Source organism: Musca autumnalis, unplaced genomic scaffold, assembly GCF_047663935.1.
Source record: "Musca autumnalis isolate F117 unplaced genomic scaffold, ASM4766393v1 scaffold_1, whole genome shotgun sequence".
NCBI classification, from domain to species: domain Eukaryota; kingdom Metazoa; phylum Arthropoda; class Insecta; order Diptera; family Muscidae; genus Musca; species Musca autumnalis.
In genome coordinates, this window is record NW_027411644.1 from 170,765,551 (window position 1) to 170,784,925 (window position 19,375).

Here is a 19,375-nt window from a genome sequence, read left to right on the forward strand (position 1 = left end):
GTCGGCAAGTTCAGTCTGAGGGCCCCATGAATACATACGTTTTTGGGAAAAAAGTGTTTCAATCCACACAGGCTGAGGGTATATCTCTGTCGGAAATTCCGACTGATACTTTTTTTACTTGTTTCTTTGAATTCTTCAAGAAATCCTACAAAATTCCCTCTCAAATTCTGATTTTTTCTTTCATGATTTATTCGGCTCATCGTGTGGAACAGAAAATATTTTAACAAGTTTCTCAGATATCCCTGAAGGTCTATCTATTTACTTAGATTTTTCTTTGGACACAACAAATCATTTTCACACACTTACCAACAATATGCAGCATATCCTTGGAATGTTTCATTAATTCACGCTTAATTAAGCGGCGCTCCTGTATGCAGCGGGCGTATGAACACTCGGCCATGATCTTGCATTTAATGTCAGACAAGCCCAAAAAATAGCAAAGCTATGACTCTGCTTTTTCAAAATATGCTACGAACAATGGCGGCGTGTCTGTCTAGGTGTGATGTATAAGCGAAAAAATAAGATCTGAAACAAAGAAGAAGAAGAAAATTTCCAAATAAAATATGGGAAATAAAAACAGAAATATTTTAACAAATTGTTAATTTACGATTTAAACAACAACAATTTGACAATGACAATTTTTTATGAGAATTTGATACAAAAAGCTTAAATAAATTGAAAATAAATTATTGCATTTCATTAGTTTGGAGGCAGCGGCGGCAGTAGCTGATGAAAACAACAAAACTACTTGCTATGAGTGGTCGATTGTGTTTGTTGTTGTTGTTGCTGCTGCGTCGGCTGGTGCTGGTGTCGAGGAAAATAAAGATACTTTTGCATTTTTAATGCTAATCAATTTCAAATAGTGTCGGTTCAAATATAATTAAACGAGATTTATTCAAGGTAAAATAGCAGCAGCAACAACAATAGTAACAAAACGGCAGCAAATTGAACAAAACTTGTTGTAATTTCAAGTCGCGTAAATAGTGTTTTTTTCGTTTTGTTGCTATTGTGATTTTTTGTATATGTAGTATATTTTGCCAATTGTTGTTATTGTTACTCTTGCTAATATTCCGAAGTTCGGTTTTGGTATTAAATTCTATTTGTAAAAATTAAACATACATGGCGAAATTGAATATTAAGGTGGGCTAAGAAGAAATGGGGAAAGTTTGGAAAATTGTCTCAAACAAAACTATGGAATAGGTACAAAAGAAAAAGTACTTGAAACCGAATTAGATTAGATATTCAATTCTGAAAAATAAAATTGTCAAGTGTTAAATTATTTTCTTGTATAATTTTCATTCATTAAAAATAAATAACATTTGTTATAATGCAATCAATGAACCCACTTTATTTTACCCATACTCGTTTCAATACATTCAATAACACAAAAATTTACATAGGTTTTATCAATGTGTGTACGTTTGTGGTAGTGAAAAAAAGTTGTTTAAAATCGATTTTTTCGTTCATTATTATTCAGTAAGTTTCTGGTATATTTTGCTAGAATTTAGAAAACTGCCGCCTTAAGACTTTTTTTGTATGTTGCTATGTTGTTATTGTTGCTGCTGTCATAGTTGTCGCTTATTTGTTATTATTGTGCTCTGAAAAGCTTCTTAATTAGAATTCAGCTAAACTTTATATGGGTTTAGATTTACGGTTTTGGAATGTAACCACCAAAGTTAAGGAAGAGAGAAAGCGAGATTCAACTTAATCTTCTATGAATAATTTTAAGTATGACGCAAGGTAATAAATATTTGCACATTTCTAAGAATTACATACATTTCCAAAAATGACTCCGATTTAAATGGGCAATAAATACAAATCCGAAATGTGACGAAAAAAGATAAGTCCAAATATTGTGATAAGTGTCTATTTGGCCACTATAATATATGGTTGCGTCTTTTAGTAATTATTTATTTAACTACTTTATTGGCACTTTCTGAGCACTGAAAATCCGCGTGTAACCCATGAAGAGCCTTTACACCCGCTCAAAGTCACAGTATGGTGTGCTGTTTTCGCTGGAGGAGTCATCGGACCTTTTTTCTTCGAAGACGTCGCGGTGAGCGCTACAGAGCAATGATCAACGATTTATTTTTGCCGCAACTTGAATTGGGATTGGAAAACATGTGGTTCCAACAGGACGGTGCAACGGCACACACTGCACGTGCCACAACCGATATGCTGAAGGATGCATTTCCCGGGCGCATAATCTCCCGTTTTGGTGATTTGCACTAGCCAGCAAGATCGCCTGATTTGACCGCTTCAGACTTCTTTTTGTGGGGCTATTTGAAGTCACGAGTTTATGTCAACAATCCTCAGACTCTTTCAGCCCATAAAGACAATATCCGTCAAGAATGTGAGGACCTATCGCCAAATGCTATATATTTGTAGACGAATTTCAGGGGACTATTGTTTTATAATAGCTATATTTGCTAAACCTATGAGTGCATCGGCTTACAGATTAATCCAAGAAAAACGATATATTTACAAATCTCCTCAAATGGTGAGGTTCAACGGTCCATCAGCCATGAAAAACTATGTCATATAAGTCTCTATTAGATCGCTTTAGGATAAAAAAGCATCAATGGGCGAAAAATCCGACAAAGTCCGTAACGGAAAAAAGGTTACAAACAAAATCTGTTGATACATTTAAAATCCCCCTCGTTTTGACAATGGACCGAAGAAGTGAGGTATAAAATACCTATTTTTGAATTGTCAAGCATAAAGTTCATAAAAAGTTGTCATTAAAACTCATTACGAGGGGTCAGCAACGCAGACCGGGGTCAGCTAGTAATTAATAAAGACAGGTATCAGGTTTGGAAAAAAATATTTGAAAGTTATTCCTAGAGGTCATAACTTCTGAAATTTATCTTTACAATAACACTGTGCAACACTGAAAATGCAAACAACTTATAATGGACATTTTCTGAAAGTACATATTAAGACTACAAAACCCCTAGTTGGGTTTTGCATTATTAGATCGGGTTTGGATTAAGAGTATTGCTTTGCGGTCTTGAGCAATATTGTAGTCCTAGAGTAGTAGAACTTAAGTGTCAAATAGCTGAACTGGGAAAAACCGCAACTAGCGCATCAAAACCAAGTAAGCTTTGACAAAAAAATTCCAAATAATGTGCTCAGCAACTCTTCAGAATATTCCGAAACTGTAAAACCCTTATTTCATGTTGTTTAGGCGGGATTTCATATCGTACTTTTTACAAAACATATTTCAAACAACGTTCACACAGGCTGTTTATTCTCATACTTAAAATTTCAATGTATTGTTGATATATTTTTTTAAATTGTCGTTGAAAAATATTCTAGAAACAACGCGATAAAGGAATTTTACAGCAATGATATGTTCTGAAGAGATATGTATTACATTTCAGCGAAAAAATATAATATTAAGAAAATATATGCAAATTACAGAATTTTTAGGTATATTATAAAATGTTGGCAATGAGGTTATTCGTGTTGATTATTTTTCCAAATACCTTCTTCTTGTTCTTATCTACAAGTTTGCTGCGGATGTCATGGAAAGATTCGTATTGGTTTTAAGGATATAGCCCCGATTTCCTTTAAAAAGTCAATATTTAACGATGTTTAGATAGGGCCATAAAATCCGAACCCGATCTAACAAAACCCAAAGAGGGTTATTGTCTATTGGGTCTGTACTTTCCTAAAAACCGTATTAGAAGTTGTTTGCACAAAATTATCTTCAAAATGTTGCACAGTGTAATGGATGGATAATTTCCAAATCGAAAAAGTCTCTAAACATTGTATTTTCATAGCACTTCTTTGTTACTCCTACAATGTTTGGTATTGAAATTGGCTATATCGGTCGACGATTTGATATAGAACGGTATCCTCCAAATTTCCCTATTTTGAATGTTGAATAAGAGTAATAGAAACTACTATACCAAAATATAAAACTCTATCTTAAAAATGGCGAATTGTATCTAGATTTCAACAGACGGATGTGGCTATTTCGACTTAGACTTTGATGCTAGTCACGAATATATACATATTTATATACATATATATATATAATTTATAGGATCTCCGACTAATATGATGGAGGGTATATTAAAGTGAATGGGCTAAGCGGCAAGACATATACTGTTTTCTCAGTCTTGAATGGCGACAAGGTGAGATCATGTATAGTTACCATAAAGGCACTATGATTTAATTCTATCATCTATTTACAGAGGTAACCTCACAACGGTACAGATGGAAGTGGGTGGAGCAGATCCTTGATATTGTCTTCGATCTTCGAAGTTCAAGCAGGAGCTGCTGGACGAGCTGGGGATAATGGGGTGGATTATCTTTGGATTCGACATGTGTTGCTTTCGGCATATTTTTCTGTCAAAGCTTTTTGCCCCCTTCTTCTGTTTAAAAAACTATTCTGCCAATCAATACAAAAAACTCGTAAAAATTGAACCAATAGGTATTCGTACTAAGGAGTTTCTCCGATATTCCCCACATTTTTGGAACATAAGTGTTCATAACTGAATAATCATTTTTAAATCTTGAAAATAGGGTCAATAAAGAATCAAATTACAAAAAAAAAAAAAACTCAAAATGTCCCTAGAAATAGATTAAATGTGAAATATGAGCAGCATATGTATGTATATCCATGCTTATGTACGTCTAGTCCCCATGAACCGGCATTGCCCAATTTTATATAATTCGAAGGTTTTTTTTTTGTCAAATTATTAAATTATTGAAGATTGCTGTAATTTGGTATTGTGTGATGACAGGATACAAAAACTCAATTCGGAAAATTGTTAATATTAATTGGACCATATTTTGGAATGAACAGCGATGATGCCCCATGTGAGCTCTTTTAAGTATACATGCCTTCATTAGCCTTAAATAAGTCTGAGGGTATAAAAAATTAGATATTAAATATTTTTATTCAACGACCGTCCTTCAAGTCAATAGTTTCGGTATTGAAAAATTTCACTGAATGTTCTACACGCAGAAAAATATATGTTAGAAACATGTTTGGATCTCCACTTATGGGTGGAGAGAGGATGGTTGTCAAAGAGAGTAACAACAGTGCTCTCGCGGCTACGGAGAGCATGTGTATGTTATAATAGAAGACGTAGAAGCGAAGAAGGGGGCTTTGGTGGCGTGTATGCGTCAAACACGTGATTTTTTGTTTGTTTTGTTGTTGTTAACCAACGTAGCAAGCGAAGAGGAAAAGAAAAAATGGTATGAATTATCTTGTTTTTTCCTTCAGTTTTTTAAATACCATCGTAAAGATGGTAAAGTGAGTGAATAAATCAGTGTTTTGTGTTTTCTTAAAGAAATTAAAAATTAAAGAAATAAATTGTGTTTTTTAGTAAATTAAATGAATCGAAAAGGTGAATGGAATTATTTTATTGGAAAAAGAAGAAATCGCATTTAATATTGGTAATAACATATTTGAAATATGGTACATCCATATTTATTTATTACATTACATAATCATTTAGTTCCAGATGCCGATTCCCGGCTGATGATTTCAACTTTGAGGAAAATGTGTTTTATTTAACAACCTTCAACGATGTTTCTATATATTTTTTTTCTTTTTCAAAGTGTGAATATTTATAAATTATTTCATTCAGTTTTTCTTTTATTAAAGTGTATTATTTATTTCTTTGGAATTTTGCATGTACCTATGTATCTGTTGTTGATTTGCCTTTCAATAAACAACCACAATTTATAAATGTGTGTAATGTGTGTATATATTTAGCCAGTGAGCGCTTATTGAGAGCAAGTGAACATACATTTCAATGTGTTTTACATTGAAATTTATGCTCCTTTGCTTTCCGTAACCGCCCACTGGTGCATGTGTTGGTTTTTTTGTTGCTTTTGGGTTTGTATTTGTTTGCACCCAAACATATATTTGTTTGCAGGACCCAAACATGTGTTATGTTTGGGACTGTTTGCAAACACATATATGTTTGCTACAAAATATGTTTGGGACATATGTTAGAGAGTATCAGTATTTAATCTCACAAAAACAACATATCAAATATTTGTAAAATATTATTAATCTGCGGTAGTGAAATTTCATAATAGAATATTTTCCATTTTGCTGATTTGAATATGAAACAAGTAAAAGAGGGCTATAGTCGGACGAGGCCGACAACCCTCCTACACCACTTCCCCTGTTTACTAGTTTTCGCCCGGAATTTATTAATATGATTGCGAAGTCCCCCTTATTCCTTCGAGGTTGTTGTGGGAACATATTTATGTACAAATGTATGATTGCGACACGTCATGTATTATTTTCATTATTTCATAAGGGGCAGATGGACACTTCTGGATACATAGATATATATTTCTTCAAAAATTAATTAATTGTGTTAAGAAAAAAATACCAAACGCAGATCAATAGTTCGAGGTATTGCATTACGTCTAATCGAAGGTATTATAACACCTACAAAAACATGTACAGCATAATATTTTGCATCAATTTAAACCAGTAAGGAAAGAATAAAAGTCGGGCGGGGCCGACTATATGATACCCTACACCACTGTGAATAGGTAAAATATATATGGGAGCTAAATCCAAATGTGAACAGATCACTATATAATTTGGCACATATGTTTCTAGACCAAACACAGTTACTCATTCCAAATTTCATCAAAATTACACATACATAGCGTCTTTGGTGCATTAAATACCTTAAATCGGGCGAAAATATATATGGGAGCTATATCCAAATCCGAACCGATTTCGATAAAATTTTGCGCACTTAATTCTAGACTAAATTCCGTCCCACATTTCATATTTCATTGAGATCGGACATATATAACGTGTTTCGTGCACCAAATACCAAAAATATATATGGGATGTATATCCAAATCTGAACCGATTTTGATATAATTTGGCACACTGTTTTCTAGACCAAATTCCGTCACTCATTCCAAATTTCATTGAGATCGGACATATATAACGTCTTTCGTGCACCAAATACCAAAAATCGGCCAAAAATTTATATGGGAGCTATATCCAAATCTGAACCGATTTTGATATAATTTAACACATTTATCTATAGACCTAATTCCGTAACACATTCCAAATTTCATCAAAATTGGACAGATACAGCGTGTTTGGTGCATCAAATACTTCAAATCGGCCGAAAATATATATGGGAGCTATATCCAAATCTGAACCGATTTTCACCAAAAGCAATAGCGTTTTTCATTAGGCTAAAAAATGATCTTCCCCAATTTTCAGCCAAATCGAACAATAAATGCGACCTGTACGTTGCGAACGGACGGACGGACATGCATAAATCGACTCAGAAGGTGATTCTATGCATATCCCTAGAAGGAACTATGGGTCTGTCTCATTTCCTTAGGCATGTTACATAGAAATGCACTAACACATAATACCCTCACCACAGGGTGGTGTAGGGTATAAAGATGGAACAAAGATCAATCGTCAAAAATTGTTTTGGGTCATCGTAGTCCATATTCCTTCATTAGGCATAAGTTTTAGTTTATAAAACAGCATATATTGAACATTTGTCTTCGACGGCTGCACTTCAAGATTGTTTCGATATTAAAAAATTACGCTGAATGTTCTATATCTTGCTGTATAAAATCATCAAAAGTTTCGTCGCGCATTACCAGTATTTAATCTCACAGAAACAACATAACAAAAATTTGTAAAATGTTATTAATCTGCTGTAGTGATACTTCATGATAGAAGATTTCCATTTACATGATTTGAATATAAAAATATTTAAAAACAAAAAAAACTAATCTCGTCTAGAAAACAATTAAAAAAATGAACTTAAATCAACTTCAGTCTGTGTTTCCATTTTGCATGAAATAATTGTAAATTTATAAACTCGTTCTTAGAATTAATTTGTAATATTTTCTTTGACACTTTTGTTCCCTTTGTATTATTTTTTGTCTAATGAAAATTAGTATTCAATTTCAAATTAAATTTGTAATCTAATTGGTTAAAGCGAATCGGGTTGATATGACACACACACATGTATATTAAGAACACACACATACACACGACAACATTGCTATTAAAAACAACGAAATTAATCGAATGCATTTCAACGAAATAATTTGGTTTTTTAGTCATAATTTCCGCATGACTAAACTGTTTTTCCTGGTACAAACAGGTTATTGTCTAAAGGTTAAATATATATTTGTTGTATTTAAATTATTAAAAATTGATATTGTGGGTAACAATTGATATGTAAACAACAGAAAATTGTTTTGAGGTTTTTACGTGCTAAATTCGATATCCAAAACGAAAATGTTCTTGGACATAATTTATTTATCTTACTATTTCATCCGAATTATAGAGTTCAAAAAATTATTTTTTGCACAACAATCGTGTTTACATAAGGGTCGGGTTCTTTCAACGATCATATCTCCGTCAATTTCGCTTCGATCGAATTGACATTTTCAAGGCATATATAAAGTTGAACAATTACTTTGAATTTTTCAAGTGGGAGCAATGCCTAGGACCGGTCAAACTGATTTGTTCAAAATAATCAAATCAATGTCAGTTGCAAGACAAATCTACAGTATGGGGATATAAAATATTCTACTTAAAACTTGCTGGTATAGATCCACGCCTTAATATAGCCCGGTACCTCCTTATTTTCAGTATTTTGAAGGTTGTGGCCTTAATAACCCAAAAACATGGCTCTAATTTGGAATTTTGTCTTCGTTGGAAGTATAAAACTTTCCAACTGAAATTTGTCGGCATAGGTCTACGTCTTTATATAGCCCCCACAGAACGGTAACTCCCACCAAAATGGCTATAATTTTGTATTTAATCTTCGATGGGGATATAAAACTTTCCACGTGAAACTTGCTGGTATAGGTCCACGTTTCACATAGCCACCATAGAAAGGTATCTCCCGATTTTCGGTATTTTGAAGGTTGTTGCCTTCTCTCGGTACATGCAAACGTTTAATACAGCTTCCATAGAACAAAAAATCGGATAGTATTGGTACACATTTTGGTACAGCCCCCATTAGTTGTTAATTGAAATTTTGTTGAAGATAGGAAATTTGCTCGAAAAAAACGAAAAGTTCTAGGACAGAGAAGCCACTACATAGTCGATACGTCCGAAGATCTGCTTTACCACTAGTGAAATCAGGTAACGTAATTTGGTGACTGTGTTGGTCCGAGTCCTTGGCTTTCCTTTTTCACTTGCAAATAATTTCCGATCATCAAGCTTAACTCTTAACGAGAAAATTAATAACAAATCATTAAAAATGATCTTCGCCCTAAAAGGCAAAATTTCAAAAAATAAAAAAACAGGCTGAAAACATATCAAAAATGTTGTCACGGCGTGTTTGCGTTCAAAGCCAAAACTCATAACTTCAAAGGCAGCGCAAAAAAGCGTTTGTCGTGAAGAAAATACATTTCAGCGGCCAAATATCCGCGTAAATGTACAAAACACATTTGCATTTGAAAAACGAAAAGTTCTAGGACAGAGAAGCCACTACATAGTCGATACGTCCGAAGATCTGCTTTACCACCAGTGAAACCAGGTAACGTAATTTGGTGACTGTGTTGGTTCGAGTCCTTGGCTTTCCTTTTTCACTTGCAAATAATTTCCGATCATCAAACTTAACTATAAACGAGAAAATTAATAAAAAAATCATTAAAAATTATCTTCGCCCTAAAAGGCAAAATTTCAAAAAACTAAAATATTTAATTTAAGCATTAAACTTAACTGTAAATAAATAAACCGTCCAGACTTGGCGTCTTTAACGCACACAATTACATAATATGTAACAATGTAACGTAAAGACAGCAAAGACGATGGCAATAATGGCAACAAAGCCATAACAAAAGAAAATGCAGTAAAGCAAAGCGCAACAAGTCGTTGCCCTCGACAAATGTTACAGATACCGAGACACTGTGAATGTGTGTGTGTGAATTCCCGAGTATATGAGACATTTTTTTGCAAAAACAATGAAAAGAAAAGGAAAAAGAACACTAAACAATCCGAAAACAACGACAGGATACGACCACAACTGCACTAGACAATCTATGAAACACACACACTGACATTATCTCAAGGTACATGTATTAACAAATTCGCACATCCACAAAGCCAAACAAAAAACCAACCCAGAAAGTAGTTATAATCAAACATATGGCAAGTAACTACTTGTTGAAAGGAAGACCAAAATCTATGGCCATCAAGGACGGGAGATCATAATGTAAGTCTTTCATCTACACCATAACAGCCAAATTTATTTGAAATCCTTGTAAAGTGAGTATGGTGCAAGATTGTATTCACTTTGGTTCTTGAGGAAATAAATGCTGTCTACTCTGGGTGTTTCGCAATGCATTGTCTCTGCGAAAATGGTTTCCAAAAAAAAAGGAAACTAGTATCGCAACTACCTTTTTTCCTTTCTTTTTTGGCCATTTATTGCAGCAGGGCTTCTGCAAAGCCCACAGTGATAACAACAATAACGAAACCATAACTAGTATCTTTCTATGGTATCTTGACATGTATGTAAGTATGTACATATGTTTGGGTGTGTGGGTATACGTGTTGTATATCGAATTGAGGTTGTGGGCGTTTGTGTGCGTACATAACATTTCCTTTTTCCGTTTTGCACCAAGTGTCAGACTGTTTGAGACGACACACTGTCGGAACATGTAAAACTACAACTGAAATTGAACAGAAATCTGATTTTTGTTTCAGTTATCCTTTTTTTTTTGAAATTGTGGAATATTGCCAATACCCTACATCACTTTTTTTACATCATAATTCGGCGTAATTTGAATGTTACAATCGCGTGAAGTAGAAGTGATTGATTTAGAAGTGTTAAGGACATACCCATACAAAATAGAGGTCTGACATTAGTTTTATTCAGTTTCACGTCAGGTTCCCCCACAATAGTGATAAAAACCTTGGGCGTAGGTGTCGCCTTGGAATCAGAATGGTTTTTTGTGAGGCCACAATTGCATAACTTTCAAAGGGACAAAGATGTATGTATTTTAATTATTTTTCTGTTCCACAAATATATATTAAGCACAGCTTTAAATTTCATCAATATATGCTAACTTGGCCGCCTTCACCACATCTATATATATAAAAGAGCTTAGTGATGAGTGAGTGAGTGAGTGAGTGAGTGAGTGACTGACATATCATCGCCCAGACGAAACCGCTGAAGCTAGGAAGCTGAAATTTTGACTGTGGGTTGCTGTCGGTGTGTAGGGGTGAGATAAGGCTGGGTTTTTGGAAATTCGACCTAGAAGGGTACGAAAAGTACTAAAAGGTACTAAATATGGTACCCTTTGTATTAGGCAAACGGGAAGAGCTAGAATTCTGAAATTTGGAATGAGGGTAACTGATGGAGAGTTAAAAAGATGTACCAAAGGGTTTTTGGAAATTCAACCTCTAAGTGTACGAAAAGTACTAAAATTTAGTACCAGTTGTATATTTTGAACGGATATAGCTAGAATCATGGAATTTGGTATGGAAATCAAGGTTGGGAAGTGGTGCTTCTAAAAGGAAATGGTTTGGAAAATTACTAATCATGTGTACGAAAAGTACAAAATTGTACTAAATTTAGTACAATTTAGATTTGGGTGAACGTAAAGAGCTGGAAACCTGAAATTTGGAATTAAGATTACTGTTGTAGTGTAGGATTGAGATATGAGGGTAGTTTTGGAAATTCGTGCTTATGTGTACGAAAAGTACTAAATAGTACTAAATTTGGTACAATAGGGATTTGGGTGAACGGATAGAGCTGGAATTCTGATATTTGGAATTGAGATTACTGTTGGAGTGTAGGATTGAAGAACCTTTGGAAATTCGTACATATGTGTGAAAAGTACTAAATGGTACTAAATTTTATACAATGGGGATTTGGGTGAACGGATAATAGCTGGAATCTCGAAATTTGGAATTGAGATTACTGGTGGGGTGTAGGATTGAGGTAGTTTTGAAAATTCGTACTTATGGGTACGAAAAGTACTAAATGGTACTAAATTTAGTACAATTTGGATTTGAGTGAACGGATAGAGCTGGAAACCTGAAATTTGGAATTAAGATTACTGTTGAAGTGTAGGATTGAGATATGAGGGTGGATTTGGAAATTAGTACTTATGTGTACGGAAAGTACTAAATGGAATTAAATTTTGTACAATGGGGATTTGGGTGAACGGATAGAGCTGGAATCTCGAAATTTGGAACTGAGATTACTGGTGGAGTTTAGTATTGTGGAAGTTTTGGAAATTCGTACATAGGGTACGAAAAATACTATATAGTACTAAATTTGGTACAGTTTCGACTTGGGTGAACGGATAGAGCTTGATTCCTCAAATTTGGACTGAGGATCACTGATGAAGAGTAGGAAAGATGCACCAAAGGGTTTTTGGAAACTTGAGTGTACGAAAAGTACTAAATGGTACTAAATTTAGTACAATTTGGATTTGGGTGAACGGATAGAGCTGGATTCCTGAAATTTGGGATTCATATTACTGTTGGAGTATAGGATCGGGGAAGTTTTGGAAATTCTTACATATGTGTATGAAAAGTACTAAATGATACTAAATTTGGTACAATGGGGATTTGGGTGAACGGATATAGTCGGAATCTCGAAATTTGGAATTGAGATTACTGGTGGGGTGTAGAATTGAGGTAGTTTTGAAAATTCGTACTTATGGGTACGAAAAGTACTAAATGGTACTGAATTTAGTACAATTTGGATTTGGGTGAACGTATGTAGCTGGAAACCTGAAATTTGGAATTAAGATTACTGTGAAGTGTAGGACTGAGATATGAGGGTGGTTTTGGAAATTCGTACTTATGTGTTCGAAAAGTACTAAATTTGGTACAATAGGGATTTGAGTGAACGGACAGAGCTGGAATCCTGAAATTTGAAATTGAGATTACTGTTGGAGCATAGGATTGGGGAAATTTTGGAAATTCGTATTTATGTGTACGTAAAGTTATAAATGGTACTAAATTTATTACAATTTGGATTTGGGTGAACGGATAGAACTGGAATCCTGAATTCTAAGTATTTTAATTTTTTTTATTTTAATTTAAAATATGAATTTTAGTAAACGGATAGAGTTGGAATTAAGATTACTGTTGGAGTGTAGGACTGAGGTAGTTATGGGTACAAAAAGTACTAAGTGGTGCTACCTTTGGTACAATTTGGATTTGGAGGAACGGATAGAGCTGGAATCCTGGAATTTGGTCAGACTGCTGTTGGAGTATAGGATTGAGATGGAAGTAGTTTTTGAAATTCGTACTTATGGGTACGAAATGTAACATCAAATGGTACAACATGGATTTGAGTGCACGGATAGCGCTGGAATCCTGTTATTTGGAATTATGGTTACTGTTAAAGTGAAGGATTAAGGTAGTTTTGGAAAATCGAATTGTACAGAATTTGGTACAATTTGTTTTTGTGTAAAGGTATTTCTGGAAATTCGTCGTAGAAAGGTACGAAAAGTACTAAAGTGTACTAAATATGGAATCCATTGTATTAAGAGCTCGAATTCTGAAATTTTGAACGAGTGGTCATTGATGGAGAATTAGGAAGATGTACCAAAGGGTATTTAGAAACTCGACCTATAAGTGTACGAAAAGTACTAAAAGTTTCTAAATTTGCATATTTTTAATGGATAAAGCTAGAATCTTCAAATTTGGTATGGGAATCAAGGTTGGGAAGTGGCGTTGAAATAAGAAATGTTTTTGGAAGTTCGTATTTATGATTACGAGCAGTACTAAATTTGGAATTGGGTGAACGGAATGAGCTGGAATCCTAAAGTTTTGAATTAAGATTACTGTAGGGGTGTAGGATTGAGATAGTTTTGGAAATTCGTACCTTTGGGTACGAAAAGTACTAAATGGTACTAAATTTGGTACAATTTGGATTTGGATGAACGGATAGAGCTGGAATTCTGAAATTTGGAACTAAGATTACTGCCGGACAGTAGAATTGAGGTAGTTTTGGAAATTCGTACTTATGGGTACAGAAAGCACTAGATTTGGTACAATGTGAATTTTAGTAAACAGATAGTGTTGGAATTAGGAATTAAGATCACTGTTGGATTGTAGTATTGAGTACGAGTACGATGGGTATGAGAAGTACTAAATGGTACTGGATTTGGGTGAACGGGTAGAGCTGGAATCCTGAAATTTGGAATTAATTGTATTGTATAAGTGTAGGATTCAGGTTGTTTGGGAAAGAAATGGTACTAAATTTGATACAATTTGGATTCGGGTGAATTAATAGAGCTGGAATCCTGAAATTTGGAATTACGATTACAGTCGAAGAGTAGGATTCAGGTTGTTTTGAAAAAGTAAACTTATGGTTACGAAAAGTACTATATTGTACTAAATTTAGTACAATTTGTATGTAGGTGAACGGATAGCGGTGGAATCCTGCAATCTGAAAGTATGATTATTGTAGCCCTGTTGCGTTGAGGAAGTTTTGAAAATTCGTACGAAAATTCTAAATTGTTCTAAATTTAGTACAATTTAGAGTTTGAATCCTGAAATTTGGAAGTAATATTACTGCTAAAGTGAAGGATTGAGGTAGTTTTGGAAAATCTTACTTATGGGTACGAAGAGTTCGACTTGATACTAAGTTTGGTACAATTTGGAATTGGACGAACGGATACAGCTGGAATCTTGAGATTTGGAATTACTGTGATTATTATGGAATTTACTGTAATTATTTTGTAATTTGTATGTAAGAAGGATGAATATAAGCCGGCAATTAATAACAACTATAAAAAGGCGCAAAATAGCGTATATGGGACATGTATTAAGGAACAACAAATACATAATTTTACAAGCAATTCTGAAGGGAAAAATTGAAGGAAGGCCAGCTAGAGGAAGGAAAGAAACATCCTGGCTCAAAAATATCATGGACTGGACAGGTTATACCAACGAAACCGATCTGCTGAATGCTGCAAAACACAGAGAGCTGACAACCATTATACAATAAGATTATAATTAAAATGCGATAAAAAGTTGAATTGTACGATCACTTATATCCGGATAACGGATGAGTAAATAAAGAAGAAGATTTTGTATTAATGTCCGTGTATGGTTGAGATATGTCGTCGAAATACGTACCATAAGTAAACGAAAATTACTTAATGGTACTCAATTTGTTTTTGGGTGTAGGGACAGTGCTGGAATCTTTATTTTTTGGAGTTAGGGTGTGTATTGGTGTGCAACGTTGATCTTGCTGTTAATGTGTAAGGGTGAGATACGGCTGATCTTTTTGAAAATCGAAGTTAAGGGGTACGTACAGTACTAAGATAAAAATAAATATTGATTAAAATTGGTGTTAGTGCAACCAAATTTTCAGTGTTTGCCATTTCCATATTATATATTGTTTATTTGTTTTTTTATATCCTTTCCGCATACGAAGTAGCGGGCATTTTGCTAGTTTTTTTGTAAGTGCTCTGTTTAAAACACCTTTCAAGTGTTTTTGAATTTCATTATATCCTCCACCATAATATGGATGGTTTAATTAAATTTGTCATTCCCTTTGAAAAACATCGAAATATTCATCGGAGACCCTATAAATTATATGTAATCTTGATCCGGGTGAAATTCTAAGTCAATATAACCTTGTCCGTCTGCCCGACCGTCTGTTGAAATCAAGATACAGTTTGCAATTTTTAAGGTAGAGCTTTGTAATTTTATATAGAAGTTTCTACTACTTCTAGGATGTTTGGTATTCAAATGGGCTATATCTGTCCACGTTTTGATATAGCCCCCATAGAACGGTATCACCCGATTTTCGGTATTTTGAAGGTTTTAGCTTCATTATCACACCGAAAGGGCTGAAATTTGGTAACTAGCCTTCGTTGGGGGTAAAAAACTTTGCCCAGAATTTTGTCGGTATAGGTACATGCCCTTATATATCCCCCATATAACGATACATCCCGATTGCCGGTATTTTGAAGGTTGTAGCCTCATATTCCACCGAAATGGCTTCAATTTGGTATTTAGTCTTCATTTGTGGTACGAAACGTTCCGAATGAAATTTGTCGGTATAGGTCCATGCGTTCATATATCCCCCGATTTTCAGTATTTTGAAGGTTGTGGCCTCGATATTCCTTCGAAATAGCTAAAATTTAGTATTTGGTCTTCGTTGGGGGTATACAACTTTTCCCCAGAAATTTGTTGGTACAGGTTCACGCCTTACTATAGCCCCCATAGAACGGTACCTCCCGATTTTCGGTACTTTGAAGGTTATGGCCCCAATATTCCACCTAAATTAAGTCTTCATTGGGGGTATTTAACTTTCCCCTCTAAATTTGTCGGTACAGGTGCGCGCCTTCATATAGCCCCCATAGTACCTCACAATTTTCGGTATTTTGAAGGTTATGGCTTCAATATTCCACCAAAATGGCTGAAAATCGGTATTTAGTACAGGTCCACGACTTCACTTAGCCACATAGAACGGTACCTCCCAATTTTCAGTATTTTGAAGGTTGTGACCACAGCATCTCACCGAAATTGCTGAAATTTAGTATTTAGTCTACGTTGGAAGTAAAAACGTTTCCGACAGAAATTTGTTGGTATAGGCCTTCCCGATTTTCGTAATTATGAAGCTTGTGACGTAAATAGCCCACCGAAATGACTGAAATTTGTTATTTTATCTTCCATGGGGTTAAAAAATATTCCATCCATAGATGTGTACTTCTTGAGTTTTTAGGATTTAGCCAAATTACCTTACAGAAATATCGGAAATTTGGTATTTAGTCTTCTTTGAATCAAAAACTTTCCGCCAGAAATTTGTCAGTATAGATGGACGTTTTGATATAGCCCCCATAGAACGGTACCTCCCCAATTTCGGTATTTTAAAAGTTAGCCACATTGTTTTACCGAAATTGCTTAAATTTTGTGTTAAGTCTTCTTCATTTAGTAATACGTCTTCACTCGTGGTGGAGGGTATAACAAGTTCGGTCCGAACTTAATACTATAAATGTTATAAACAGTGGCGAAGTTGCCCAACCTAGGGTATCTTTCGCAATGGGGTTGTTGCAAAAATAGTAGAAATTTTCTAGTTGTGGAACAAAGCTGTTACTGTGAATGAACTCACATACAAACGGTATAAAACCTTAGTAAGTAGAATTTACGCGATATTTAACTTTTGTTTGATTTTGAACAACTGAAAAAACACAGTCTATATACCGCCAGAGAGTCTTATTTCTATCACAATAATTAAGGGTAATTTTACATTTCACATTTTTAGGTAGAGGGAACCTCTTTACCGAAATGAGTCCATAACATTTTTATTTATTTATGACAACTATACTAATAGTAAATATAAGAAGGTAGGTAGAAGCAAAGGCCATTAGCTAAGTAACATTTTTGTAATTATTATACGTTTTGAAATTATATTTTTTATGGCAGTGTTTTTATTATAACACTAAAACAAGGGAAACTAAGCAGAGTGTGAAAGTATAGCTAAAAATGAGAGACACGTATATCAGCCCTTTTAAAGTTTAAATCGGGAAGTAACCTAAGTAGGCGGGGAAAGTTCCGTTCATTCCAATTTTTAAAAATATTTGAGTAAAGATACCAAAGAATAATTCTTTCGTTTTTATATAGTGTCCTTGGTAACTTTACTGACAAGAATGTGGGGAATTTTTTTCTTACCAATATTAACCTTCATGCAGGTCATCGAAGGCGTCTGTTTGATTCCTTTTTCGAAAATCGTTCAAAATTCCTTTAAAATGTGATCATATCAGACCAAAATATTTTACAAAATTATTCGTTTTACTATAGGTCTTCGAAAAAAAAAAAAACTTAATTTGTAAATCTTTCTAAACGTCAGAAATCCCTAAAAATTAAAAATACGTTTTAGGGTTAAAGTCGTACTTTATCTGTGTTTAGAGATATGAAGTCAAAGACAAACCTATTTCCTGTCGAATTTCACTATTTGTCACCAAGGAAGTGAAGTGTCCATTTATATTATATATTATATATCGTCCAAAAATAATTCGCACTTTTGTGACCCATATAAAAAGTCGGGTAGTATTGGTGCTCATTATAGAATGACATTTATCTTTGGGAGATTTAAGGTATTATAGATATCAAGGAACAAGGATCTTAATGAAATTTATGAATACGTCAAGCGTTAACCAGATGCCGCAACCCTGCACACAGTCTTAGGTAAAGACGTTGCTGTAAAAGAAAAGAAGACGGCAAGACCGAGATGTAGGTTTCTTCGAGAAACGATTACCTCATATATGCTTGAACATTGAATTGAAGAAACTGAAATGGCCCTTAGGAAAATTGAGTGTATAAAATAATCAATTCAAAGATGACATGAAGCACGCCGATAGTTTTAACCTAAGATATTACTCCATTTGAGATAATAGAATATCTATATGTTAAAGGCTGAAAAAGAATGCCGTGGCCTGAAGAAACAAGTGGCCGAGATTGCATCCGAATTGTACATCGTCTGTTCACAGATCATAATAGAGAACAGTTGTATCTTCCATGAATGAACTGGTTCCAAGGAACGATTCCGTGAAATGAACCATCGAAATCATATCCAGCTTATTCGTTTAAAATATCTAGTTCATTTAGCTTCTTTCTTCAAAGGTCTTCTAGTTCATTAAGTTATACTAGTGAATGTAGTTCTTTCAAGTCATTTTACTTTAGTTTTCATTCCATAACCCTCCTACATTACAAAAATGAGAAGTAACTTAGGGTAAAAAAATTAACGATGAAAACATTTCGTTATTTGTTCTATTGAAAAACATTCTGTAGCTGATTTTTTTACTGAACTATCCATAATTTGACCCAAAGTCACTTCATCTTCTCCACCAAAAATTGTCAACATGTTCAGGTATAGCCCCATATAACGGTTTATCCCGATTTTCGATATTTCGAGAATTTTAGCTAATTTTTTCGAAGTAGCAGTAATTTGATCTATGAGGTTCTCAGTGGTCACAAAACTTCTCCACTAAAAGATGCTATCATAGTTTTTGTTTAGCGCCCATATAACGGTACCTCCGATTTAGTGTATTATGAGGATTTAAGGTGTTATAAACAGACATTTCATCATGATTTTATTACACAGTGGTAAATATTATCTGAAATATATGGGAATGACTCATGCGTAAAATATACGACTCTAGGAGACAGTACGCTTCCAAAAATAAACTTGTTGAAAGAAACAGTCAAGCCTTGCTAGGCATTACACTTGATTATAACAAGAATCCTGCATACCCAAGTTTTAAAGGGAGGTTCTATTCAATTTTTGACTTTATTTTGCTTTCGTTGTATAATTCTTATATAAATTGGATTTGAAAACAAATGAATGACTAAGTTTACTCCAATTACATATAACACAATATAATAAAACTTCAACACTTCATATCTTGC

At 34.2% G+C, this 19,375-nt stretch overlaps 1 protein-coding gene across 2 annotated transcripts in view; it reads right to left on the reverse strand.

Moving 5' to 3' along the window:
- Window positions 1-19,375, reverse strand: part of Eip93F (Ecdysone-induced protein 93F) — a 561,454-nt gene that overhangs the window by 374,090 nt on the left and 167,989 nt on the right. For both annotated transcript variants that reach the window (XM_073958914.1, XM_073958915.1), the window contains one exon: window positions 307-525. In XM_073958914.1, coding sequence (XP_073815015.1) covers window positions 307-400 — 94 coding nt within the window. In that variant the 5' untranslated portion in view covers window positions 401-525. The remainder of the gene's footprint in view (window positions 1-306; window positions 526-19,375) is intronic.